Source organism: Zootoca vivipara, chromosome Z1 (assembly GCF_965207765.1).
Source record: "Zootoca vivipara chromosome Z1, rZooViv2.hap1.1, whole genome shotgun sequence".
In the NCBI taxonomy this organism is placed as follows: Eukaryota; Metazoa; Chordata; class Lepidosauria; order Squamata; family Lacertidae; genus Zootoca; species Zootoca vivipara.
In genome coordinates this window covers 59,072,093-59,098,111 of record NC_142583.1, presented here as the reverse complement: position 1 = coordinate 59,098,111, position 26,019 = coordinate 59,072,093, and the positions used below count along the sequence as shown (strand labels likewise).

At 42.0% G+C, this 26,019-nt stretch overlaps 1 protein-coding gene across 2 annotated transcripts in view; it reads left to right on the top strand.

Moving 5' to 3' along the window:
* The window catches only part of CCSER1 (coiled-coil serine rich protein 1), a 702,960-nt gene that overhangs the window by 283,567 nt on the left and 393,374 nt on the right, over positions 1-26,019 (top strand). For both annotated transcript variants that reach the window (XM_035113300.3, XM_035113302.3), the window contains exon 6: positions 2,485-2,695. In XM_035113300.3, coding sequence (XP_034969191.3) covers positions 2,485-2,695 — 211 coding nt within the window. The remainder of the gene's footprint in view (positions 1-2,484; positions 2,696-26,019) is intronic.

Genomic DNA, 26,019 nt, shown 5'->3' with positions numbered 1-26,019 from the left:
AAAAATTCAGCAATATGATCTGATGCTCAGGTTCATGGCTGACACAGGAAAGCCACTGCAATGTAATTGTCATCTCATATATATCCATTTTCCACCCCCATTTACTCTACCTTTGATTATCCAGTTTTCCACTCCTTCAAAAAAGCACCTACAAACTTGTGTCAGCTATCTTTTTGCATGTTGAGTATGTGGCAATGTGCAACCGCATGCATCTGGTTAGGATGCATGAGAATATGTGCTTGGCAAGAGGTCATGGGTGATTGTGCTATGAATTAACCTAAAGAGCAGAAACAGATAATCTACTTCATGCAGCTCTTGGTGGGATGAGGGGTGTAGGGAGAGGAAGAGAATGGATCAGAAATACAATATAGGGTGGCCGTCTGTCTTACTTTACAGAAGAGAGTCCTCTAGTTGAACTGCTGTCCAAAGAACCTCAAGAAGGGAAAACAGGGTCCTTGAACTTGCCTATCAGTAGTCACCCCCATGGAAAGCAGTGAGCAAGAACACAGGTCACCTTACTGAGAATCATATAATCACATAATTGCAATGCAGGGATAAGCAGTTGTTCCATACCGGGATCAAACCTGCAAGTTATCAGCACCACACTCTACCTTGTCTTAGTCTTCCCTGCTATGGTGAGATGTCTGGTTTGTTTTTTAAAAAACAAAACAAAAAACCAAAACAAAACAAAACACTATTAGTATATATGCATGTAACTTGGCATGTGCAAATATGTGCCCACTTTTGTTCTATAGTTATTAGATATTTCATTTGCTTATGGAACCAGTGGTAGGCATTGCCCCACCCCTGCTTAAAACATAAAATGTGGAACCACAGTAGTAAGGAAATACTGTACAACTGATGACATACAATTAAGCTTCACCGACACAAAGATTTTCAGATTATTTTGTGTTTAATCTTCTTAGTTCATATCAACTGTACTTGCAACACTACCTCAGTATAATAAGAGTTTCATAGTGTGATTAATATCCATGCTCTTGAGGATCATGCTGGGGTGGGGTGGGGAATGTGCAGCTAAAGATTGAATGAGGGACATTTCAATAAATCCTTGTACACACTTTACCTCTAAACTTCTGATAGAAAACCAGCACTTATTTAACATTATTATTACATTTATATCCCACCTTTCCTCCTTAGTGTTCAAGGTGCCATACATAGCTGTCCTTCTCCCATTCTTCTCTCACACAATAACTTAAACTCTTGTCATGCTTTTTGTCCTTAAAACTCAACACCACTCAAGTATTCCTCTCTTCTTGTCCATGGCTTAAATGTTTACTTTTAAGGACTCAAAGTATAGAGATATCTTTTAGAGTGCATAAATGAATTATGTTGTGCTCTTTGAAGACAGATCCAAGTTCAAGCAAATTGAACTGGTATCTTCTCTGGGTCTTTCACATCTCCTTGAACAAAACTTTTCACTGCACTGATGTTTCATCTTACCAGGTAATAGAGCTTGCTTTACTTTAAATAATTGGTCTTAAAATAGGGTCACAGGCAACCTACATTTGGTCACACCAGGGGACACCACCTAATATTTTATTTTGTACTTTATGAGGAAGGATGTTATAAGGTAGGATGATAGAGGGCTTAGGTAGAGATTGGGAGGGCAAAGAAAGACATATATAATAAAAGAAGAAAAGAAAAGTGGCTGTTATATTCTGTTTTATCTTGACTTGAACATATTCCCCTTTGTTGGCCTTCCATTAGGCAATGTTTTACTGTAACTGGGAGCCGGCCCACCCTTGTGGTGGGCTGAAGCAGCCTCCTCAGGCAATGGAAGCACAAGAGGTGGTGCCCCACCTGCCCCTGCTGCCAGAAAGCCCCAAGAGGAAGGTGTTCTGGCATGTGGCCTTGCCACTTATCTTCCTTGCCCCTTGCAGGACACCCCCTGCCTCTTTCCAGCTTTGGCAAAAGGGTGGTGTTCCAGTGTTCAGCATTGCTTGCTCACCTTTCCTACTCCTAAGGTAGGGGAGATGAGCAACAAGACCTTGCAGAATGTCCCCTCTCACTGTGTTTTGGTGAGAGGGGGCTGTTCTGCTGGCAAGGGAAGTGGTGGGTTGGGTCTAGTGTTGTGGGAGGGGAGATGGGGCTGATGGTGTAGTGGTTAAGAGCGGTGGACACGTAATTTGGTGAACCGGGTTCATGTCTCCGCTCCTCCACATGCAGCTGCTGGGTGACCTTGGGCTAGTCACACTTCTCTGAAGTCTCTCAGCCCCACTCACCTCACAGAGTTGCTTTTTTTTTTTTGCAAGCCTGCTAGCAGAGTTTTTTGTGGTTAATCTTGTTACATACTGACAGCCCCTTAGTTTTTTATTTAGATGCTTAAGACATTAAGATGGTGTAGCAGGTTGGGTAACCGGTGATCTCAGATATGAAAAATTGAAGCTAACTGATTTAAATTATGACATTCTCTCCTGAAAACATTACTATTACAGCTAATGATCTTAAATTATATCTTGACAGGAATCTTTCTCTGAAGTTGTCAAAGGAAGTGGATCGAGGAGAATCGAGGTGCCCTCGTGTCAGCCAACTGGCTAGCAGCCCATCTGTGGAGTGGCCTTTTGCAGCCATCGAAGATGGTGGAGGGATGGAGTCTTTGCCCTTCCGACTGATGATGCAAGACTGTACATCTGTCAAAACATTACTTCTGAAAATGAAGAGGGTTCTCCAAGAGGTAAGAGTTTAAATGACTGAAGGAAAGGGAAAGGAAATTGGGAGAGGGGTTAAGATTGGATAGGAATTTAAGGAGAGATTAACTGGTAAATAAAGTCTAATGGAAGCAGGCTGACTTGACTGACAATGTTCCCTGGCCACATGGAACATTCATTGTACATTGCTGTTCGTCACAAGGCAAAGCAGTCATCTGATCACTGAGCCATGCCACTAGATTGATATCCATCTGGCTCTGATGTGGCATTGTTTTTAAACAGTCTATCAAAGAGCTTGAAATAGATCTAGCCACTCATAAGAGCAATTGGTGAGCTTTGTTGCAACAATTGGAAACTATTGTGCGAAAGAGATGGTGTCTTGTTTCAGCCATATGGTTAATGTTATTTGTATGAACCTACTTGTGCCTCTTCTCTCCATGTGGCCAAAAGATCTGCTTCTGTTTTGTACTACGCACAGTTTCTTGTTTCTTCTCAATCAAGGATGACAGTCACCCATGGTTTATCCAAACTAGCCAGAATCAGAAACCACAGATGAATCTTGAGTTGTTCAGTCATACCATAGTTCAAATTCACTGCATTTTTGTTTCAGTTTGGACAAAACAACAAACTGTTATGAAAGTGGATGTTTCCAAACCCTTCCTTATGTCATGCCAGAGGAAGACAGAGAAGGTTGGGGGGAGTAAACAAGCTTAGTTTCGTTCATGCAGAACTAAGCTTTCATTTAATATACAGCCGATAGGAAATCTCTTTCTACAGAGGTAGATAGCTGTGTCACAAATTAAAGTCAACACTTGATATTGCAGTTATTGTCAGTACACCCTGTTCAGCCTACGTCTTAAGCATGTGCATGGGCTAGGCGACTGGAGCACCTTCACCGACATTCCGATCATAGGAATGTAGACACAGCATTCCCGGAGAACAGGTCCTGGTGCAATGGACTCACATCTGCTCGTTGTGAGCACCGAAACTCAGCAGGGTAACAGAAGCGAAGCTGTGGAGGTTTTGAAGTATACCCTATTTATTTCTAACAGTCACTACAAAACACTACAGACGTACATGAGAAGAGCAGTTCCCATGCAGCCATCTTATCTCTACATAGATAAGAACGAAAAACTTTCCAGGCAAGAGACGGAAGAACCAAAGAGCGGCTTCCGCCCCTCCTTTCTCATAACATGAGAGCAAAACATAAGATCAGGCGATTCTTGCAATGGGAGGGGTGAAATGCCAACAGTTATTACATGATGAACATACAGATATTGAAACAGTTTATATTGTGGATTTCCCCTCCATTATTCATATTTTACAGCACATGGAGAAATTACTTTTATAAAGTTTCCTAAGATGATGTGAAGTGGGTGTCTAAATTCTGCTTTGGAGCATTTAATCTTATTCTGACTATATGAGTTCAGAAACAACTCAGTTTTTCAAAATTAAAACAAAAGTAGAACCAATATCTAATACTTTGTGTGGATGTTATCAAAAGAGTCTCAATACTTGCATGGTTGTATCAGGATAGTAGCAGAAGGAGAGTTAAAGGAGGACACAGACATTATGCTGCCATAAAGCTATGAGAAAGGACACTAGTGCTCCAGTTCTACAACACAGCAGGTGGTTTGTTTTTGTTTTTTGCCACCATAGCTTACTCATGATCAAGAGTATATTCATAAACATGAGGGCTAGTATTATAAAAAGAGAGGCTCTCTAGATTCTGAACATGATCATAGATTCAACAAGATCAAGGGAGCTTCCCAATAGCTAGACAGGTGTTTATTGTGGGACTGGTGTTCCTCATTTATGCAAGTTTTTCACAGCATCCATTTGACGTCATTATCATTAGAATGCCAGCCTGTATTTTGCCTCCATTTAATATTGATTTACCCTTTCCTGAGGAAAATCCTATATATATAAAGAATCAAAACCACCTCTTGCCACCTACCCGTTTGCAATATCAAAACCGCCTGTTTACCGTATTGAACTCCTGTCCAGAAGCACCTCAACAGCTCTTTATTTTGGTGATAAGATTTGGCATTTTCTATGAAAGGAGCTTTAAGAGATTGGTACATCTCTCTGTCAGCTCAACAAATATCACAAATGACTGGCAAATTAAGAGGCAGTTATCAATTTATTAAATCTCTCCAGGTTTCTTTAGCTAACCAAGTTTGTAATTAACCAGTATAGTGTTACTGATTTATTCAACGCCTGCATTTAAAGTAGTCGCTTCTTTTTTTAATCAAGTAATTCATACTGGAAATGGGTAATTCCTTCGTTACATGCTGCTTTAACATGCATTGAGTGTGAATTTTACATAAATATAATAATAATAATAATAATAATAATAATAATAATAATAATAATAAGGCATCAGATTCTGATACCGGTAGTAGTGTAGAAACATACCTTTGGCAGTCAGTTTATTTCTTTTTAATGTTTGTCTCCCATTTACAAACCAAACAATTTGCCAATATATAGTTCACTATTGTGGCTGATGAATGATGATTGTGAAGATTTTGGGGTGGGCTGCAGTATCAACCTTTTTGATACTGCAGACATTCCTTGTGGAAGTTAAAGATCTTCCAGCAGAATTCAAACTATTGTAATGGTTTGTGCTACTTGTTTTTCTGCCAGGCAAAACTGTCTGAACAAAATATCTATTAAAAGAGACTTAGCTGTGGGTGCATTACAGTGCCTGCACCAGCAATTACTTCTTCATGAACTGCCCCAGGCAAGTGAATATGACCACAGAATCGATCCACAGGGGTAAAAATAAACCCAAATATGAAACTCTGTTTTAAATCTGCTGCCCATCTCCTTGTAGTCTACTGGAACTTTGTTGGTAAGAAGTGAGGATGAACTAGATGAAGTGATGTCTTGCACAATCCTTTGCATGCTTACTCAGGAGTAAGTTCCACTGTGTTTAAGGAGGCTTCGGCCCTGAAAAGTGTGCATAGCATTGTAGTTTTAACTGAGTATGTGAGCTATAAGATAAAGGAGAAGCAGTTGTGTGTTTGAAGGAGTGAGAAACAAGAACATCCTTGTCATCACCCCATCCTGAAGATACCAAGACTTTCATGGGTGCAGTGCAGGGTTTTTGTCGTGCTCACCTTCCTTTTGAGGTAGCCCTGGGGTCCACCAAAATGTCCTTTGTCCATACAACAGTCAGAAAAGATGCATAGGCAGTAAAACATTGCTTAGTTACAAAAAGTAAAAGTCTCTAAATTATTGGTATAGAAAAATACTAGTTTCAGACTCTGTTCTGGTCTGAAATGAAAAGGGCTGGTTAAAGCCATGTCTTGGAACAACCAGCTGAGAGCTCTTTACATACTGAAATACACATGGAGAGAGAGAGAGAGAGAAATAACAAAGTGGTGGCCCATTTCCTCACAAAGTTTGAAGTCATGACATTGGCTAAGCCTGGCAGGACAACTTAGTCTATGGTTTATTCTCTCCATGCACTAATTAGATTCAAGCATGCTGCAGTTGTATGATGCTGGAACCCACACCTTTAAGCATGGTTAAACCTAATAGGGGACATGCATGGAGAATTAAAGCTTGAGAGTAGCAGGTTGAAAGAGAACGATACAGCAACATCTGCCTGCTAAATGCCAGGCTCACACCTGGGTCTTAACTTCTGCTCCAGCCCCTTTGACATATATCTAAAGGTAGAAAGCATAATGATGTAGTTTTTGCCTACTTAAATGCTTAAGTGGCTAGAACAGCACTAAAAAATAAAATAAGATCAGCCCAATTAATTCCAACCATCATTATCTCAATTGTCCATTATTAATTTGCTATTGTTGGCCATAATAAAGCAAACAAAATGAGCCAATTCTCCAACTGAGTTTGCTGTGCATCTATTGTTGCCTCGGGCTCGTCATTTCAAATACACCTGAGCTTTCTTGCCAAAAAGAGCTGATTGTCCCAATAAATTGGCATATGTTGGAGACTGCATTGCAAATAATCCGCAAGCAACTGAAGGATGTTCTACACACACAAAAGTCCAGGAAAGTGTGGATTACACTCTGTCCTTTCCATAGCCTGTGAGTAATTTTGAGCTAAATGATGTGCTGCTTAATGACAGCAGAGATAAAAATGTTCCTGATAATGAGGAAGACAAAGTTTAATAATGTTAATGATAACAAGGCTCCTAATGAGTTCTCCAACTCTGTTAATAAAAAGCAATAGAAAATAGAAGTGGGATAAGAAAGGAGGGCACCACAGACAGAGGAGTTCCCGACCCATGTTATGCAGTAATTGAATCTCCTAACAGCTTAATGGGATTGAAGGAATTAAAATGTCAAGTTGTCAAACATAATTTTCTAATGTGCAAAGCAACACTATGCAAGAACTTAAAAGTAACTCTGTCCCCTTTTTGGACTTCAGCCATATCTGCTGTACATTTCAAATGGGATTGTGCCACATGTTAATATGTTTCACTTGTTCTCTTGTTTTGCGCTTCCCTTGTTTTTGGTCCAGAAGCTGCTGTGTATGCAGAATGCAGCCTCCTGGCTGCTACTGGGAGATTCCCATCAACACCTGTTTAAGGATCTAAATTTGCTGTTGGATTTCATTCCCTATTACCATTTAGCTAGTATCACTGGTGCTTTGTTCAGATGCCTGCTCAAGATACTTAACTCTTCATTACCTTAAGGCCTTTCTGCTTACACAGGACTTTTCTAATGTGTAGCTCGACCATCAATTATTGTGTACCACTGTCCAGATGTTGACTTAAATATTTATATTCTGTTTTATGGTTGTGCTATGTTCATCACCTAAATCCTTTGTTTAATGTACGGTATATAACTCTATAAATAAACAGGCTTACTTTAAAGTAGGCATGGGGACCCTGTGGTTCACCAGATGTTGTTGGGCTCCATTTCCCATCAACCCCAGCTAGCATGGCAAATGGTTAGGGGTGATGGGAGTTGTAGTCCAACAACATCTGGAAGGCACCAAGTTCTCCTTCCTGGCTTTATGGGGCAATGTTGGAAAGTGACATAAAAGGGAAAGAGAGAAAATCTGAAGTAGAATAATCTGCCTTTCTCCCCTGCAGATGAAATAGGGTCAAATAAAATAAATCACAACTTTTAATGTACAGGAAAATCTCAGGCAAGGCTGGAAAGAAAAAGAGCAGGAGACACAGTAGAGTCAGAAATCCAAGGATCCTCTGGAGCAGCATTAGGAGAAGCTATGATGTAGGGGTTAATGTAAGGTTACCAGATTTTTTTTCAATGAATCCAGGGACACACTTCAACTTCAATGGATTTTCTATGGGGACTGATTTGTAAATCCAGGGACTGTCCCCGGGAAACGGGGACGTTTGGTAACCTTAGGTTAATGTGTTGTCCTAGTTCTATAGAGAGAGCCAGATGAAAATCCCTTTCTCTATCAAGAAGCACATTGCATGACCTTGGCTATTCATTATCTTTCACCCAAACTTACAGTACTACAAAATGTTGTTGTGAGGCTAAATTGGGACTGGGTTGGAATGGCTAGCTAGTAGCTAAAATAACTCCACTTTGCTATGTTACATTTAAAAAACTGTGCTTGAGCAAGTTATTGTAGTATGCAGATAAGCTTACTGGTCAATAAAGCAGTCCTTATTTATTACCAGTAGATAATCTAGCTCCTAATAAGTAGACACTCATTAGCGGTGTCTGCTGTCTAGTACCACTCATTAATTCTCTGTGCATCAATGCCAGTTACCGAACAACAAATGAGAACTGGGGGGGGGGGGACAGAGTTAATCTTTGTTTAATTTCATAATATGAACACTTCTTCATCCAGTGTCTAAATTCCTGTTTCATTTATGGCAGATTGCCAAGCAAAAGTATTCTTCTTCAGCGTTCATATCTGAAAGACAAGATTCTTCCCCCCACCCACCCATGTCTTATTTCAAATCTGAAGGCAGATAACCCACATGGATACAAAGATACTCTGAAGTATTGCTCCTGTTACCTTGACAGAGTCTGAACACCACAAAGCAAGTTACCAATGATACAGCTAGATGACTACCAGTTCGCTTATCTCTGCAGAGCAGGACTGAGATAGCTAAAATAACTATCTTCCCATGAATCTCTCATATCCTTGAATTCTTTCTTCTTTGCTCTTTTGCTATGAAGAGCACTGTTATTTTTTATGCTAGAGAAAAGAAGAAAACGGTGCTGGTTCTGTCTTTAAAATATATACAAAGCATATTTTTATGCCAGATAGAGAGAGAAAGGCCTAAAGTGGCGATTTTGTTCTTAAATATATAAAGTGTGGCTGTCTGGCAATAAGGAGTCCATTACCTTTTCCTCTCAGACCCCATTACTCATAATTCTTTTAATCTTCCCAGGTTGTTTTTGCATACTAATTTGGTTCCTTATTGAGATTAGCATTTCATCACCCTGGGACGAATATTTGTCCTAATTACTGCACCATACTAAATCAAAACAGCTAAACTTTCTCATTTCATGTGTGTGTGTGTGTGTGTGTGTGTGTGTGTGTGTGTGTGTGTGTTTAGGGTGCTCCACACAAAACTGCATGCCACTGGTGGTAGCATAAATGTAACTGGTAGCATTTGTTTCCTTCACTGTTTGTGATTACAATCAGGGCCGGCTCTACATAGACCCCCGGTGGCGCAGTGTACCATGGCGGGGGGCTGGTAAGCTGGGCGCCGCCCTGGCAAGGAGGGCGCCGCACGGCAATTGCGCCCTGCGAGGGCAGGGCGGGCGGCGGAGCGATCTGCTCAAGACGGCCCTGATTACAATTTCAAAGGCATAATTGGGGGGAATGACTATTGTACAAACAGTTTGCCCTTAGTATCCCATCAGTGACAATCTGCTGCCAGATGACTATTGGCAAAAATAAAATGTCTTTATCTCCTTACAGAATTGGGTTAGATGGATAAATATTTGTGAGGCAATTTCCCATTTCAAATCTAATTCTTGTACATAGGAAAACACAGGTTCCCCCTTCTTGAAGTCTGAAGAAATAATGCCCATTTTACCACCTCATTCATCTGCAGCTATAGATGAAGTTTACTGATACAAGTACCATGATCCAAAGGAACTTCTTACATAAGGGTAACAGGATTTCACATTGCACTGTAATGTTTTTGTAGTTTTCACTGCTTTAGCTTCCACAACCTGTGAGGCAATGAGTATTATAAATTATTAGCTTTTGGACTGTGGAAACTGAGCAGCACAAATAATGATGAAATACCTGGTTGAATCATAGAATTGTTAAGTTGGAAGGGACCCCAAGGGTCATCTAGTCCAACACCTGTGATGCAGGAATCTCAACGAAACCATCCCTGACAGACGGCCATCAAACTTCTGCTTAAAAACCCCTGGGGAGAAGAGCCTACCACCTCTTGTGGGAGTCTCTTCCACTGTTGAACAGCTCTTACTGTCAGAAAGTTCTTCCTGATATTTAGTCAGAATCTCCTTTCTTGTAACTTGAAGAAATTGGTTCAGGTACTATCCTCTGGATCAAAAGAAAATAGTAGATGTACTGCAGATATTTGAAGATGGCTGTCATATCTTCTCTCTGTCTCGTCTTTTCCCGGTTAAACATTCACAGCTCCTTCAACTGTTGGTTTCCAGTCCCTTGATCATCTTGCTCACCCTCCTCTGCACATGTTCCAGCTTGTCGATATCCTTCTTAAATTGTGGTACATAGAACTGGACACAGTATTCCAGGTGTGGTTTGACCAAGGCAGAGTGGAGTGGTGCTGTCAATTCCCTTGATTGGGACACTATACTTCTGTCAATGCAGCCTAGAAAGCTTGTTTTCTTTTGCTCTGGAGGATAGTACCAGAGCTGGTGGGGGCAAAGAAGCATTTATCCAATGTTACCTTCTTGAATGTGAGATTGGAGTGCTCCTGATACCCATTTTCTATAGGTGAAGTATGAGGAAACTATGGTCGATGGTATCAAAAGCTGGTGAGAATTCTACTAACAACAACAGGGTCCCTCCCCTAGTAAAGGTCATCCATCAGGCTAACCAAGGCCTATTCAGGGTCGGGTTGAATTTCCTTGATCAGATTTAGCCCACATGTTTTTATTTTTTTAAAGCCATCCCAGATCAAGACCACAAGCAAAGAAGGTCCATGAACTACAGTATTTTTGGTCCATGGCAGGAGTACTAAAATCTAATTTGCCAATAGATACTCCATATGATCCATTGTTAATGTGTGGGCACATATAGTGTTAGAGGCTTTTATGTGCCAATATAAATTTTGGCAGCTGTTCAGATGCAACTTTAAAAGTGTTTTTTGCTGGTGGCTGTATCAAAATGTTCTAAACAATTATACTGTGGGATGATAAGGAAGCCCATTATAATGCAAATTGTGCTGCCGTTTTGTGACAAACTACTCTGTGTTCTTGTAAGAAAACGATTTGCACATTATCTGCTATTAAATTAGCCTTTCTAATTTAAAGCAAATATGATTACATTTCAGTTTGTGTTTCAAATAATTATTTCTGAAACTAGCTGCACTCCTTTCAAAAGTGCATTGCTTTAGAAGGTGGTGTTTCTTTATGACAAGTGTAAATGGAAAATAAATAATAATAATAATAATAATAAACCCAAATGGTAGATAAAATTAGTTGCACTAATAGGGTGAAGAATCAGTGATGACAGGGACTCAGTGCTTCTGAGGCCTCAATTACATGTAAATGTCTCTTTAATGCTAGCAAGGGGAAATATATCCAATATGCTTATTTCAGTAGGTTACATATACATGTTATTAAAATTCCCTGAAAAAGGCTATAGTTACATGATGCTAGAAAGAAACAACAAAGCCAGGGTTACATAAAACTTGCAGCTTCCTAATTCACACACAAATATTTATCCTTCCCTACACCACACTAAACCACATGGGGGCATTGAAATAAAGGGGGCTGGCACACATTTGATCACTTCTCTTTCTCTTTCCAGAGGTCTGTTTTATTAGCACCCACCTATCATAGGAAAGTGGGGAGGGTACTGTTGTGCTCATGTCCTGTTCGTGGCCATCTGGGGTTGACTACGGTGAAAACAGGATTCTGGACTAGATGTTGCTGAAATATGTGAAATTGTTCACGAGGTTGCTGAAATTTGCATCCTGCCCTCTGCACCACCATATTTGTTTCTTGTGCTTATGCAAGAATGGGAACACCCAATTCACTGTATATGGGCCCTCCTACTGCACCCGTTATTCATAGAGCTCTCATTGGTGCCAGTGGGAGCCTTCCTCCCATCAGGAAAAGCTGACATGGGGATGTTTGATTCTGACTGGGACCAAAACAAAGTGTTAAAGGCCCTTCCCCGTTGAGCATTTCCTTTCCCTCTCCACCATTTCATCTGCTTTAAGAAAAATAAGGTATGCAAGGGCACACCACATGATAAACCTCATGACTGGTTTGGCCCTTAGGGGTTGTGGAACTGCAATAGTCTCCTGATATTCCTTGGATGTTTTGCTTGTAAAGCCATGATGTGGCCCTCCAGATGTTGGTGGGCTGTGACTCCCTGGCTATTGGCCATAGCGGCCCTGAGCTGATTAGCCACAGCTTCTCTACCCCTGCTGTCAAGGAGCCTCCAGTTTCATTAAGGGCAAAGCGTTGTGGCATACCCAGTTCCACCTGAGGTGCTTCATCTGTGAATAATCTCCAAGTGAGGGAATTATTATTTTTACCCATAATGGGAAAGCTGTCTGTAAAGGCGCAGTGTGCAGGTAATGTCACTCCTTGACAAACCTACTTGTGCCTTTGGCATTTGCTGCAGCAGGTAATTCATCCAGACACTGACCTTGCCAACACGTCAAGGATTCCATTTCCTCTAAGGTTAACTTCTTCTTATATTCATTTAGCACAAATATGCTTTCTGCCTTATAGCGGCTTTGTATGTTGTTAGGAAGCACAAGTGACATTGGGCACACTCCTTTCACAGTCCTGATGCAATGTGTGGAAAGACCATTCACACACTTCCCCCACAGTGACGCGCATGAATCATAGAATCATAAAATCATAGAGTTGGAAGAGACCACAAGGGCCAAAATTAAATGACAAAATGGAATGCGGAGAGCATCCAGCTTTTGTGCATTGGTGGAGCAGTGATACAACATCAGTCTTGTCTGAGGCATATATTACAAAGTGGCTGGCAATGTTTGTCACTGCAGAATTATACTCATAGAATCATAGAATCATAGAGTTGGAAGAGACCACAGGGGCCATCCAGTCCAACCCCCTGCCAAGCAGGAAACACCATCAAAGCATTCTTGACATATGCCTGTCAAGCCTCTGCTTAAAGACCTCCAAAGAAGGAGACTCCACCACACTTCTTGGCAGCAAATTCCACTGTCGAACAGCTCTTACTGTCAGGAAGTTCTTTCTAATGTTTAGGTGGAATCTTCTTTCTTGTAGTTTGAATCCATTGCTCCGTGTCCGCTTCTCTGGAGCAGCAGAAAACAATCTTTCACTCTCCTCTATATGATATCCTTTTATATATTTGAACATGGCTATCATATCACCCCTTAACCTTCTCTTCTCCAGGCTAAACATACCCAGCTCCCTAAGCCGTTCCTCATAAGGCATTGTTTCCAAGCCTTTGACCATTTTGGTTGCCCTCTTCTGGGCACGTTCCAGCTTGTCAGTATCCTTCTTGAACTGTGGTGCCCAGAACTGGACACATTACTCCAGGTGAGGTCTGACCAGAGCAGAATACAGTGGTACTATTACTTCCCTTGATCTAGATGCTATACTCCTATTGATCTAGATGCTATACTCCTATTGATGCAGCCCACAATTGCATTGGCTTTTTTAGCTGCTGCATCACACTGTTGACCCATGTCAAGTTTGTGGTCTACCAGGACTCCCAGATCCTTTTCCCATGTACTGCTCTCAAGCCAGGTGTCTCCCATCCTGTATTTGAGCCTTTCATTTTTTATTTTATTTTTTGCCCAAGTGTAGTACTTTACATTTCTCCTTGTTAAAATTCATCTTGTTTGCTTTGGCCCAGTTGTCTAATCTGTTAAGGTCATTCTGAAGTGTGATCCTGTCCTCTGGGGTATTAGCCACCCCTCCCAATTTGGTGTCATCTGCATACTTGCTCAGGATGCCCTCAAGCCCATCATCCAAGTCATTGATGAAGATGTTGAATACGACTGGGCCCAAGACAGAACCCTGTGGCACCCCACTAGTCACTTCTCTCCAGGATGTAGAGGAGCCATTGATGAGCACCCTTTGGGTTTGGTCAGTCAGCCAGTTACAAATCCACTGAATGGTAGCATTGTCTAGCCCACATTTTACCAGCTTTTTTACAAGAATATCATGGGACATCTTGTCAGAGGCCTTGCTGAAATCAAGATAGGCTACATCCACAGTATTCCCTTCATCTACCAGGCTTGTAATTCTGTCAAAAAATGAGATCAGAGTGGTCTGACATGACTTATTTTTCAGAAATCCATGCTGACTTTTAGTGATCACAGAGTTTCTTTCTAGGCGCTCACAGACCGTTTGCTTAATGATCTGCTCTAGAATCTTTCCTGGTATTGATGTCAGGCTGACTGGGTGGTAATTGTTTGGGTCCTCCCTTTCCCCCTTTTTGAAATTAGGGACAACATTTGCCCTCCTCCAGTCATGAGTTTGATGCGCATCTGGAAAGACTATCAAAGTTGTGTAGTTGTGATGACTGTGCACCACCTCCAATAGTGGAGCTGGCACGCCTTTGGATACCAGCTGCTGCAGAGACGAAGTTGTGTTCATGTCTTGTTTGTGAGCTTTCCATGGGCATCTAGTTGACCAGGATGCTGAGCTAGATAGGCTTTTGACCTGATCAAGCAAGGCTCTTCTTAGCACTCAGATCTCACATAGGGGTTTGAATGAGGAAATTCAGATGTGTGCATGTGCACACGGACATTCTTGTGCCCTTAGCTGTCCAGGACTGTGCATCTGGAGAGGATTTTAAGCCTGCCCTGCTGTTTTTTGTTTGTTTAAATTGTGCCTCTCCCAACCTGGTATTTTCTCGGGGGGGGGGCATTATGCATTTAGGCGTGACCCTCTTTCTCAAGGAGAAACAATTAACCTCTCCTTCCCCGGTACTACGACTGATCCAATTGAGCAGCGGTGGTATATATAATATATACCCACGCTGCATCACTGAGACTTATCATGCAAGCAGGACAACCAGAGGTGTGGTCTATGAGATGTCCCAGTCCCAGGTTGTGAATGGCTTTGAGGGGGGAGGGGTAGACAAATGAATAATTTGCATTTGGACCTGGTATTTGGCACACTGGTACTAAAGTAAACATGTCATAAGTCATAAAGGGGAGGGGGGAGAGAAAGATAGTAGCATATTATTTATCTGCATGCAACATTATTTCATTTCAACCGTGTCACCTGTGTGGACATCACTGTTTCTTTGGCCTGACATATTGGCCTGGGCACTTCTCCAGGGGCTGGCTATTGGGGCTTTGCATCTTCTGGATCATGGGTGCAGAGGCTTTTTCCCTTCAGATGTTGCTTGATGATGACTCCCATCACCCCTTACTTCTGTCTGTGCTGGCTGGGGCTGATGGGTCCAACAAATCTGAAGGGCCACAGGTTCTCCAATGCTATTGTGGATGCTGTCAGGCAAAGATGAATTGTGAATGAAACATGGCTAATGTAGCCAACCTGTTTTTATTATTAAATGTGATTCTCAATTTTGCTGCCGCTGATGTGTGTCATTTTCAATTGTTAATTTAGAGGGAAAACACATGCAGAGAGAGAGAGAGCCAGGTTACTTGATTGCATGCTACAATCAGCTATTTTTGTCCTGATTATTTTCAGTAATTAATCAAATAACCACTGCAATACAGTGCTTATCAAGCATGTCCAACTTTCAATTTCCTCTATGAATCCAAGATTGCGAACTCCCTTGTAGTACAACTTTGTGCTCTTTCATCCAATCAAGAGCACTGCATAGAGAGGCTGACAGGTTGAAGTGTGAGTTGCAGTATAGCAGATGGCCAGCAGGTGGCACTCTTCATGCTTAGACAGTTTCTTAACTATTGCAGCATTTAGCTTCCTGGCTTGAAGACATAACTGCAGAAGACATTGCACAGAAAGCCATAAATTGCTTTTGCCAGGGATAGTCACTTACACTGACAAAATGCCTGGTTTTTTTATTATTATTTAAACTTGCAACAGAAACACAGCTCAGACACTTAAAACTAGGAAAGTGTTTTGTCACATAACACAAAAGCTCCTTACATTTCTGTAACACAAGTAGCATTTTGCTGGCTAACGTGCAGAGATAAAACTCTCGTGAACCTAATTTCTAATTTGTTTATCTTTAAGGGGGGGGGGATAGCATTAAGTGGACTACACAAGCAGGGAACTATTAATCCCGACCAGCAGTGTGAAGTGGTTTTGGATAGCAAGTCCCCTGTGATCAGGCACAGCTTATTAAGAGAATATGTTGTGTTTTGAAAACACAATGCCAGATTCCTAGGAAAGCAGCATAGGACCAGAAGCTGATGAATCAAAATGTGTTTTTTGGGGGGGTCAGTGGGTGATATCAACCAAAGTCAGGCCCAGAACATTTTAACAGTTCTCTCTTTTAATACATTAAGTGTGATGTAATTAAGCAAGTTGTGATTCAGAAATGGTATACCTTTCAACACTAGGTGCTGAGCATAGGGATGTAGTCAAGGCATTGGTTGATCTAGCTGTGGGGCTCCACTTCAGGTTGAGACAGAAGCAGCAGCCAGTACACAATGCTCTATAGGGCAGAATATTGCCATCACATTACACCGCTGTTGAAAGAATTCTACTAGCTGCCTATTAGCAACTTGGCTAAATTCAAGGGGCTACTACTGGCATACAAAGCCCCATATAGCTTGAGACTGGGATACCCAAAAGATTGCCTCATTCCTTATACGCCCTGGTGATCACTGTGTTCTACAGAAGAGGAAATCCTACAGATACCAATCAGGAGGTCCATTCTGCACAAAGTCAGGATTAGGCCTTTATTGTGTGGCACCTACTATTTGGAACGCCCTCCAGGCAAATAATACATTGTCTTTTCAGCATCTGTTAAAAAGACTTTCCTCTTTCAACAAACCTCCCAAGGGGAGATTTTGTATGTATCTCAGTTGGTATCTGTATTGGATTTGAAATTGTTTTTATATTTGTCTTTTATTTTATTTTTATTTTTATTTTTTTAAAAAACCTGTTAATATATATTTTATCACATTATGAAAGCCTATTGAAATACAGTGGTACCTCGGGTTACAAACGCTTCAGGTTACAGACTCCGCTAACCTAGAAATAGTACCTCAGGTTAAGAACTTTGCTTCAGGATGAGAACATAAATCGTGCTCTTGCGGCGCGGCGGCAGCAGGAGGCCCCATTAGCTAAAGTGGTGCTTCAGGTTAAGAACAGTTTCAGGTTAAGAACGGACCTCCGGAACGAATTAAGTTCTTAAACAGAGGTATCACTTTACTTCATAGAAAGTGATTAAAAATGAAATTAATAATATTAATTTACCTGGAGATGCTGAGGATTGAACCTGGGACTTCCTGCATGCAGAACAGATGCTCTACCACTACGCCACAACACTCCCACAAAACTATAGGGATGGCCTGTTGTCTCCATGCCTTTTTCACAAACCTCCCGAAGCATCCAGCTGCCCACTGCTGAAAACATTGCTGGAGCCAATGGAATTTTGAGTTTATCTGGAAGGGATGTTCATACATTTAGATTTAGATTTTTACTGCAAGGTTTAGACAATGGCTAGGGTAGCACATCAGAGAGTCCTTTTTTGCATGCAGCTGATGAAATAAAAATGGAGAAAGAGGTTCTTCATAGAATAATTATTTTATTTTATTTATTTATTTCACAAGAATTACATACCGCTTGATTGTAATGAAGCCTCAAAGTGGTTTACAAAAAGAATGAAACAATAAAATTATCAGTAAAAAAACAAAAACAAAACAGTTAAAAGCAACCATTTAAAACATTCAAAAAATGATTTAAAAAAACAACAACGATGAGGTAAAAGCCTGATTAAAACACATCAGCATTCTATTTCTGGACAGGCTTGCCTAAACAATAACAAAATTTTAGCCACACTAAAAGATTGATTTCTTACAAATGCGGAAATAATATTATGTGGCACTTGTAACAGTGCCAGTTCCGCAGATCAAAGTGATTGAGTGGGCAAATATGGCGTAAGACGATCTCGCAAATAATCATATAGCTGGAAGACTCTCAAAGGTCTTCTGATTCAACCCTCCCGCTGAATCATTCATCCACAAGCTCACTTCAGTTCAAAGAGAGCAGAGGTGAGCTGGAGGGAATTTCTTGCAGTCCAAAGAGCTCAATATGACTCTTGTGTGAGTGTCTCTTGTGTCTGTGGATTGTGCCATTTTTACTACGTAAGAATTCCCACTCGGGGAATGCTTTTGCTCTAATACAAACAATGCAGAATTACCCTCACCCCTAAAACACGAAGTTCTTCATAACTCAAAGTGCCTGTGTCTAAAACTTGCAATGAATTGTCAAGTGATAAAATATAGTGCTGTTTCCCCCCCCCCAATGCTTAAATCGGAGGTTAAATGCTGCTAAAACTGGATTTATGGTACTTTTATACCTCCCCTTTCCCATGCCTTCAAGGTGCCATTGCCAATCCAGATAAATTTTTGGGACAGTTGCTCCATTAGTGTCTGCTGTTAAAAAATATAGATGATCTTACCCTTGATCTAATTCTGTCACTTATTCTAGCCACATTCTCCCCTTCCCCATTTTAAAAACATTGCTGGGACCCATCACTGATACACAGAATGGCATCCATTAAGTTATAGTCTCTGTCACAGTGGCCTGGGTGGGCTACTTCAGAGTAACGACTCCACACAGCTCTGCATTTTATCCTTTTATTGGTGCTGTGTATTTACAGTGCTGAAAACAGTGCTATTTACAGATAGTGGTACATGTTGTCAGTCTTCCGCAGAACCTCCGAATGGCGGTTCGCGCGTTTTCCTCCAGCAAAGTAATCTAGGCATACTGAATCTCCGCCCCCTGCGCTTTTTACGCAATTCCGGAGTAGCTGGGATCGACCTCTTTCCCACCGTCTCCCTGCTTCCCTGTTCCTTTCCCCGGCGGTGCCTGTGCTCCGCTAAGGTACTCGAGCTCCTGTTTCCACTTCCTGAATCACCACTCGAAGTCTCCCCCTCCCCGCTGGGGGAGGAGCTGGTATTCAGGATGGGAGGGGGCTGCCGGTACCTCTTATCCCTCACAGTCTTGGTGTGGAATTGTGTAACCATTTCATCCAATGCACCTTCTTGCAGCTAATGCTGCCCAGATCCTGCCACACACATGCATACAGCACATATGACTTTTAAACTTTTTTGTCTCCCATTACTTTTTTTTTTGTTGCTAGAGATTAGCAGCTATTAAATTTTGTCAAACACATTAATTGCACAACTGACTGCATCTTTAAGACATTTTCTTAAATAGCAATTCCTTTTTCCTCGTGGCACAAATCAGGCACCTTCTTGATTATTTATACACACTTGCTTAGTGATGAGTAAGTGCTTTAAGGTGAGCTTCTCACCCAGGGCCAAGTTATCTGCGCTGTCATTGAGGAAATGCTCAGGCTTTCTCTGGTGGCCATGAGGCCAGCAGCATCATGCCCAATTCAAAAGAGTGAATCCAGAGAGAGCAAGGAGGCAAGGCTGCAGTGGCAGAACTGGCATGGGCAGTTCTTGACCGTGTCTGCCCCAAAGGCTTAAATTGGACCTGCAACTTGCCTCAGCCTGCTCAGATCGTCACTGAATTCCCCACACTCCCCCCTGAGTTGGTTGTTCCAGCCCAAAGGTAAGCAAGTCAGTGCCGGTCATAGGAATTGTTACAATTTACAGTGGGATTAGGGGACGCGGGTGGCGCTGTGGTCTAAACTACTGAGCCTAGGCTAGGGCTTGCTGATTGGAAGGTCGGCAGTTCAAATCCCCATGACGGGGTGAGCTCCCGTTGCTCAGTCCCAGCTCCTGCCAACCTAGCAGTTCAAAAAGCACATCAAAGTGCAAGTAGATAAATAGGTACTGCTCTGGCGGGAAGGTAAACAGTGTTTCCATGCGCTGCTCTGATTCACCAGAAGCAGCTTAGTCATGCTAGCCACATGACCCAGAAGCTGTCTGCGGACAAACGCCGGCTCCCTCAGCCTATAGAGCGAAATGAGTGCGCAACCCCAGAGCCATCCGCGACTGGACCCAACGGTCAGCGGTACCTTTACCTTTACAGTGGATTATGCATTGGGTTGGAATTTTAGCTCAATGGGGGTACCCTGCTAAAGGAGGGTGTTTCTGTCTGGGAGCCCACATGGGTCCTATGAGCCATAGCACCCTTCCCATTGGTGGTCTTGAGGACGGGCAACCTCAGCTCACTCATCAGCCAGCAGAAGAGCTGTCTGAAGCAGAATTCATACCCAGTGCCTTTGCCCAAGCTTGCATACACCTGCAATTGATAAAGTTGTGGCCTATTTCAGCCCAAGTACTGATTTCCTGAGTCTTATTCCTTCCCTGGGCTTCCCTGACTAGGCTGGGCAGTTCTGTACCTGGGCACACAAATACAGCTCAGTGTGAGCAAATGTAAAGCAATGCATCTTGAGGGGAAAGTCCCCCCCCCCCCCGGACTTAACTCGTATTCTTCTGGGGTCTGAACTGCCAGTGACTGTCTAGAGAAGAACTCTTGGGCGTCATGGCACCCAATGAAAATATAAATCCACTGTGCAGCAGCTGTGAATTCCATGTTAGGTATCATTATATAGGGATTTGAAAATAAAACAGGCAATATCATGTCATTACCGTATACAAATCTGTTGTGTGACTGTATTTGTGATGTTCCATTATGCTATATCATGTTGTTGTTATTTATTGTTTGGAAGCCTCTTTAGGATTCGTTTGATTATATTCCTAAGCCGCTTTTCATTCAATCAATGAATCATTTAATCAATCAGTCAATGAATTCTGTTCCTCCACGGTGAGAGACAGTATACCAACTGCTAGGTAATTGCATGTAGAGACCCTTTAACCTGGCCTATAAATAAATTCACACTGGACTCAAATTTTTGTTTGGTCTTTGGCAGAATTTAGGCCACAACTTTATTGATTACAAATCAAGTGGGTGGTTGCATAGGCTCTGGTTCGGCTAGCTTCCTGCAGCACTGACTCTGGGCACCAAACATAAGTCAGCCTTGTGTGAACACCTGGGACAGAGGCAGGCAGGGATGCCTGCCACGCCTCCACCCAGATGAGCCCTGAACTCAGGCTCAGGGCACAACCCTGCATGGGGAAGACCAACCATGAGTCTTGGATTCCTTTTAAAGGAATACCCAACACATAGGGATGGCTAGGCATCCTGCCACCCCTATCAACAAGAACCAGAGCCTATCCGCAACATTACAAGTTGTGACGGTTTGCTACGCAGCAGGCAAAACCCAAATGGCACCAGCCAATCAGCCAAGTGGGGGAAATTCCTGCTGTGCCCCTGTCCCAACGACAGGCGACACACGATGGCATAGCAAGGTCAAGCACAAGTCCTAAATATAGGGGGAGGTGGGTGGGTGTTCCGGTGCACTGAAACCTGAAAGAGAAGCTCAGGGCCATGTGCAACGGTTAAGTAGTAGTCCCTCTAACTACTTCGATTGGCACCCCAATAGCCCAATTGCTCCCTTGTTAGAGGGACTGCCAATAGGGTGTTGTGGCTGCTCCAATGATCCCGCCCCAACACCAGGCCTGATTGCCGGGTCTCACCGCAATGTGTGCCCTCTGTTTGGGAAGGAGCTGATTTACAAGAGGGGAGAGCACTGTTGCATTCAGGTCCTGCTTGCAAGCTTCCCATTGGCATCAGGTTGGCCCTGTGAGAACAGGATGCCAGTCCAGATGGGCCTTTGGTCTGATTCAGCAGGGCTGTTTCCTACAGAATAGACTCCTGAAATAAACAAAATCTGTGCTGGAAAGTGCCGTGAAACAAGTCACGCTCTTCATAGATGTTGCAGCTTTTACACGTTCTAATGAGAGAGATAACCAGGGATAAAAATCCATCACCTTCAATCTGGCGAAAGATTGATACTTTGAAAAATGTGTCTCATCTTGCCAAGGATCATCTTCATGCTAATAAGAATAGCTTATAAACATTGCCTATACGTAATTAGAAATTATAGACCGGGGGGGGGGGGGGAGGCACAACCTTCAGTTCACATTAATACAGTAGTACTGAAAGCTGTGTGTTGCTTCAGAGAAACAGTAAGAGAGACAATTTACTGAAAGGGTATTTAATAATGCTGAATTCTTAATTGGCACAGTGGGTGGGAGGGAACTGAGTGCTTCCTTTATAGAAACATAGAATTGTAGAGTTGGAAGGGACATGGTGGAAATCTAGTCCAACCTTCTGCAGTGCAGGAATCTTTTGCCCAACATAGGGCACAACCCCACGACTGAGATTCGGAGTCTCATAGCAGTAAAATGGGTATCATGTTAGGACAGGTGTATCTCATGTGGTGCCCTCCCATCATCCCCAGCCAGCATGTGCATTCCAGCCATGTGCAAATTTCTTGTATCAGCTATATACCATGGTACTACAAAGATTACTGGGTCTGATTTCACCACACTCCCTTTAGAGAGAGACATAATTTTCAGATATATTATCAAACATGGTTATTTGGAATCAAGGGGATACAAGTCATAGTGAAACATTGCAACTCTCATTGTTAGAACAGTCGTCCCAACCTGGTTTCCTCCAGATGTTGTTGTGCTACACCATCATTCAATTCTCTAATGGAAATTGTAGCCCAAACACTTCTGCAGGTACCAAGTTGTGGAGCACTGAATGAGAAGGAAGGAAGCTAATTCAGTTGTGGTCTCCAAAATCAAGAGATGTTATGTTCTTAATAGGTTTCAAGAGTTAAGAAATTCTGGAAACAGGCTCATTTTATTCAGTTAGTTTAGCAGGCCCTTGTTGACTGTTTGCTTTACAGGAGCTTTAGAATGAACAAACCTTCTGCAGGAACAGTGTCAGGTATAGCACGATGTGAGTTAGCTTGACCTTGGGAATCATAAACTGGTCATTTAGTCCAATTGGTAGAGTGTTTGAAAGTACTTCCAAAAGGTTGTTCCTGGCAGCTGTTTGAATCACGGCCTAGACAGTTATCAAATGTATTTTTTGGAGATCTGAAGATCAGGGTAGTAAACATTGGCCGATTACTGCCTGTCTGGAGATATATCCAAAGATCTACCAGTATTATTTAGAGATTACCCAAATACCCAAAGGATATATCCAGATATCTAAATGAGTGTGTTATAAAGATAAGGGGCTGTATCCACTCTCATCATGCTGAAAAATAATACAACAGTGCATCTTAAGTATTTTACTTGATATCTCTCCCAACCTATGGAGAAATGACCATAGCTCAGTGGCAGACCATCAGCTTCACCTTGGTTCAATCTCTGGCATCTCCAGGCAGGGCTGGGGATATTTTATGTCTGAAATCCTTGGAGAGCCACTGTCAGTCAGTGTGGACAGTACAGAGCTAAAAGGACAGCTTCCTGTTGCTCATTAATCACTGTTTTCACAGATGTTTTGAACCTTCTAAACCAGCCAAATGTTATTAGACTACATCTCCCCACAGCACCAAGCAGCCAGTGTTCAGGGACAATGTGAGTTGTAGTGGGGAAGTCTGTTCTAAACTTAACCCATCTGCTAGACCATTTCTCCTCCTTCCCAGCGCTGGAAGATCTTCAACAACTCATGCCCTTCCCGGCCCTACATTCCTCCCATCACCACTTGCTGTGTGACAGGCCTGGAACATAGTTCAATTACAGCAGTTTGGGGAGGGAATAAGCAGAATGAGTGCTCACATTTTCTCCTACTTCACTGGGAGTTTTGGGTTGTAATTGTGTGCTGTAGTTGGCTGCGGCTGAAAATGCCAATGGTTCTGCATAACACTGATGTGGAATGTGTAACTTTTAACACTTTTGTTGTTGTTTTTAATCAACAACAAAATGAGCTGCATGTTATACCCTCTACCCCTACTATAATGAGGGCTCCTGGAATTCCTTCTTCCACACAACTGTTCGAGATGCAGGAGTCCTGTCCTCTTTTCCATCTGGCCGCCCCGCTTGTGACTTAGCAGAAGCAACTTACATTTACAGACAGAGGGTTCTGTCTGCTGCCATGTTCTTTGTCCCTTTTAATTATAGTTAAATCTTCACTCAAGAGATAGACATAACATGATTTGACAGAGCAAATATTTCAAGTAAGCATCCAAAGAAGTTCAAGCAGCCTATTTTACACAAACACAGCTGATGATGTAGCACTGCAGATTAAAAGCAGAATATAAAGGCACTGTAATATTTGATCTGAATGTGTTCAGTGCTGTCAAACTACTCATCTGGAAGCATTTGTTGTTCTTCTTTTTTTTGCAAACATGGAATAGAAAAGGATAATAGGATTTCTTAATGTTTCCATCTTTGATGTATTCTTTCTGTTTGGAGAAAACCTAAATAGACATTGAAGACATAGTGCAAAATTAATTTTTATTCTTTTTTTGAAAACAACAACAACAACGTTGTAGCAAACAAGCTCCCTTCTACCTTTCTCAGATAATATAGTTTACAACTCCCTTCTGCGAGACGGCTAAGGATGCCATGAATAATACAAGTACAAGAGTTAATGTATCCGGTATTAAGGCCTCACAGCTGTCTCTCTTAAAAGAAAGGGTTTCGTGTGATGCAAGAGTGATGCTGAAATGAAATGCCCCCATCAGTGCTTGCCTGGAAAGTCTAATCTTTGAAGTTGTCAACCATAACTTCTGTCGCTCAGATTTTAGCTGGAGCGAACTGTATGGTTTAATATAAAAGGGGTGGATCTGCAGTGTATTTTAAGATGTTACTAGGGACAGAGAACCACCCCCTGCTCTGTTTCTCTGTATTACCTCTTGCCTGCAATGACCAATGCAAACATCTTATGACATGATGGAAGCACACAGTGTGCAATGTATGCATTCTCAACTCTGTATATGGCAAGTGTGCCATTTATTTATTTTAATTAAATTTGTATAGCACCCATCATCTGTAGATCTCAGGGAGGTTCACAACATAAAATTGCAATATAAAAACCACAAAATACACAGTAAAAATAAGAGCAACAGCAAACCAATAATTGGCCCTCCATCAACACATTTGAAAGGGCATCGGATGTCAGTACAGTCATACATCGGTTTAAGTACGCTTCAGTTTGAGTACTTTCATTTTAAGTACTCCGCGGACCCGTCTGGAACGGATTAATCCACTTTCCATTACTTTCGCTTCAGGTTAAGTACGCTTGAGGTTAAGTACGGACTTCCGGAACCAATTACACTCATACTTTGGGTTAAGTACACTTCAGGTTGAGTACTCTGCGGACCCGTCTGGAACGGATTAATCCACTTTCCATTACTTTCAATGAGAAAGTTCACTTCAGGTTAAGTACAGACTTCCAGAACCAATTGTGTACTTAAACCGAGGTACCACTGTATTGTGACAAGACAGTAGAAAAACCATGACATCAAAACCACAGACTATGATCTTATTACCGTAGAGTAGGCCAGGGAGAGTAATATGTCCAGCAAGAAAGTGCCTTGAACATTTTACATGCAGCCGATGGCTTGGCAAAACAGCAAGCCACCCTTCCTTGTCAAAACAGCTTGCTTATTCAGCCGGGTGATTGGCTACAGTAAAACCTTTAAAAACAACTCTGGCTGCTTGCGGTCTTCTCTAGTGCATGTGCTAGGGCTTCCTTGGAGATTATGCAGGAGACAACTTCATTTTGGATTGTATGGAAAGGTTTGGGGAAAATGTGGGTTTAAAATGCAGAATAACTTGCAACCCAAACCTGCAGGTACAGGCAACGAAGCTTGTGAGTTTTTGCAGCACAATATTTATAGATGCAGGAATTTATTCCCAATATTTGTTCAATGCACTGACAGATAGATGTTAGTTTATATTCTCAATTGAAACCATTTTACCTTCTCCCAGAGTCCAAATAGGAGAGTTGCTTGTGTTGAGCTGTGTGTGTGTGTGAACCTGTTTCAGGGAAACATGCCTGCTCACTCTGGTTCTGTGTGTCAATTTAAAAATCAAGATAAAAAAACAGGCTGAAACCTACTGCTCCTGACTGGCACATGCATCAAAGTTTATCCAGTTGTTTCTCATTCAGCAGGTTCTCCTGGCAGCTCCTCAATATGATCAATGGCAAGATCAATGGGAAATATTCCTTTATTGAGAGTAGAAAAGCGTTGGCATATATCCATTAGGCATTGGCGGAAGATTGAACTTTCTATTTCTGACACC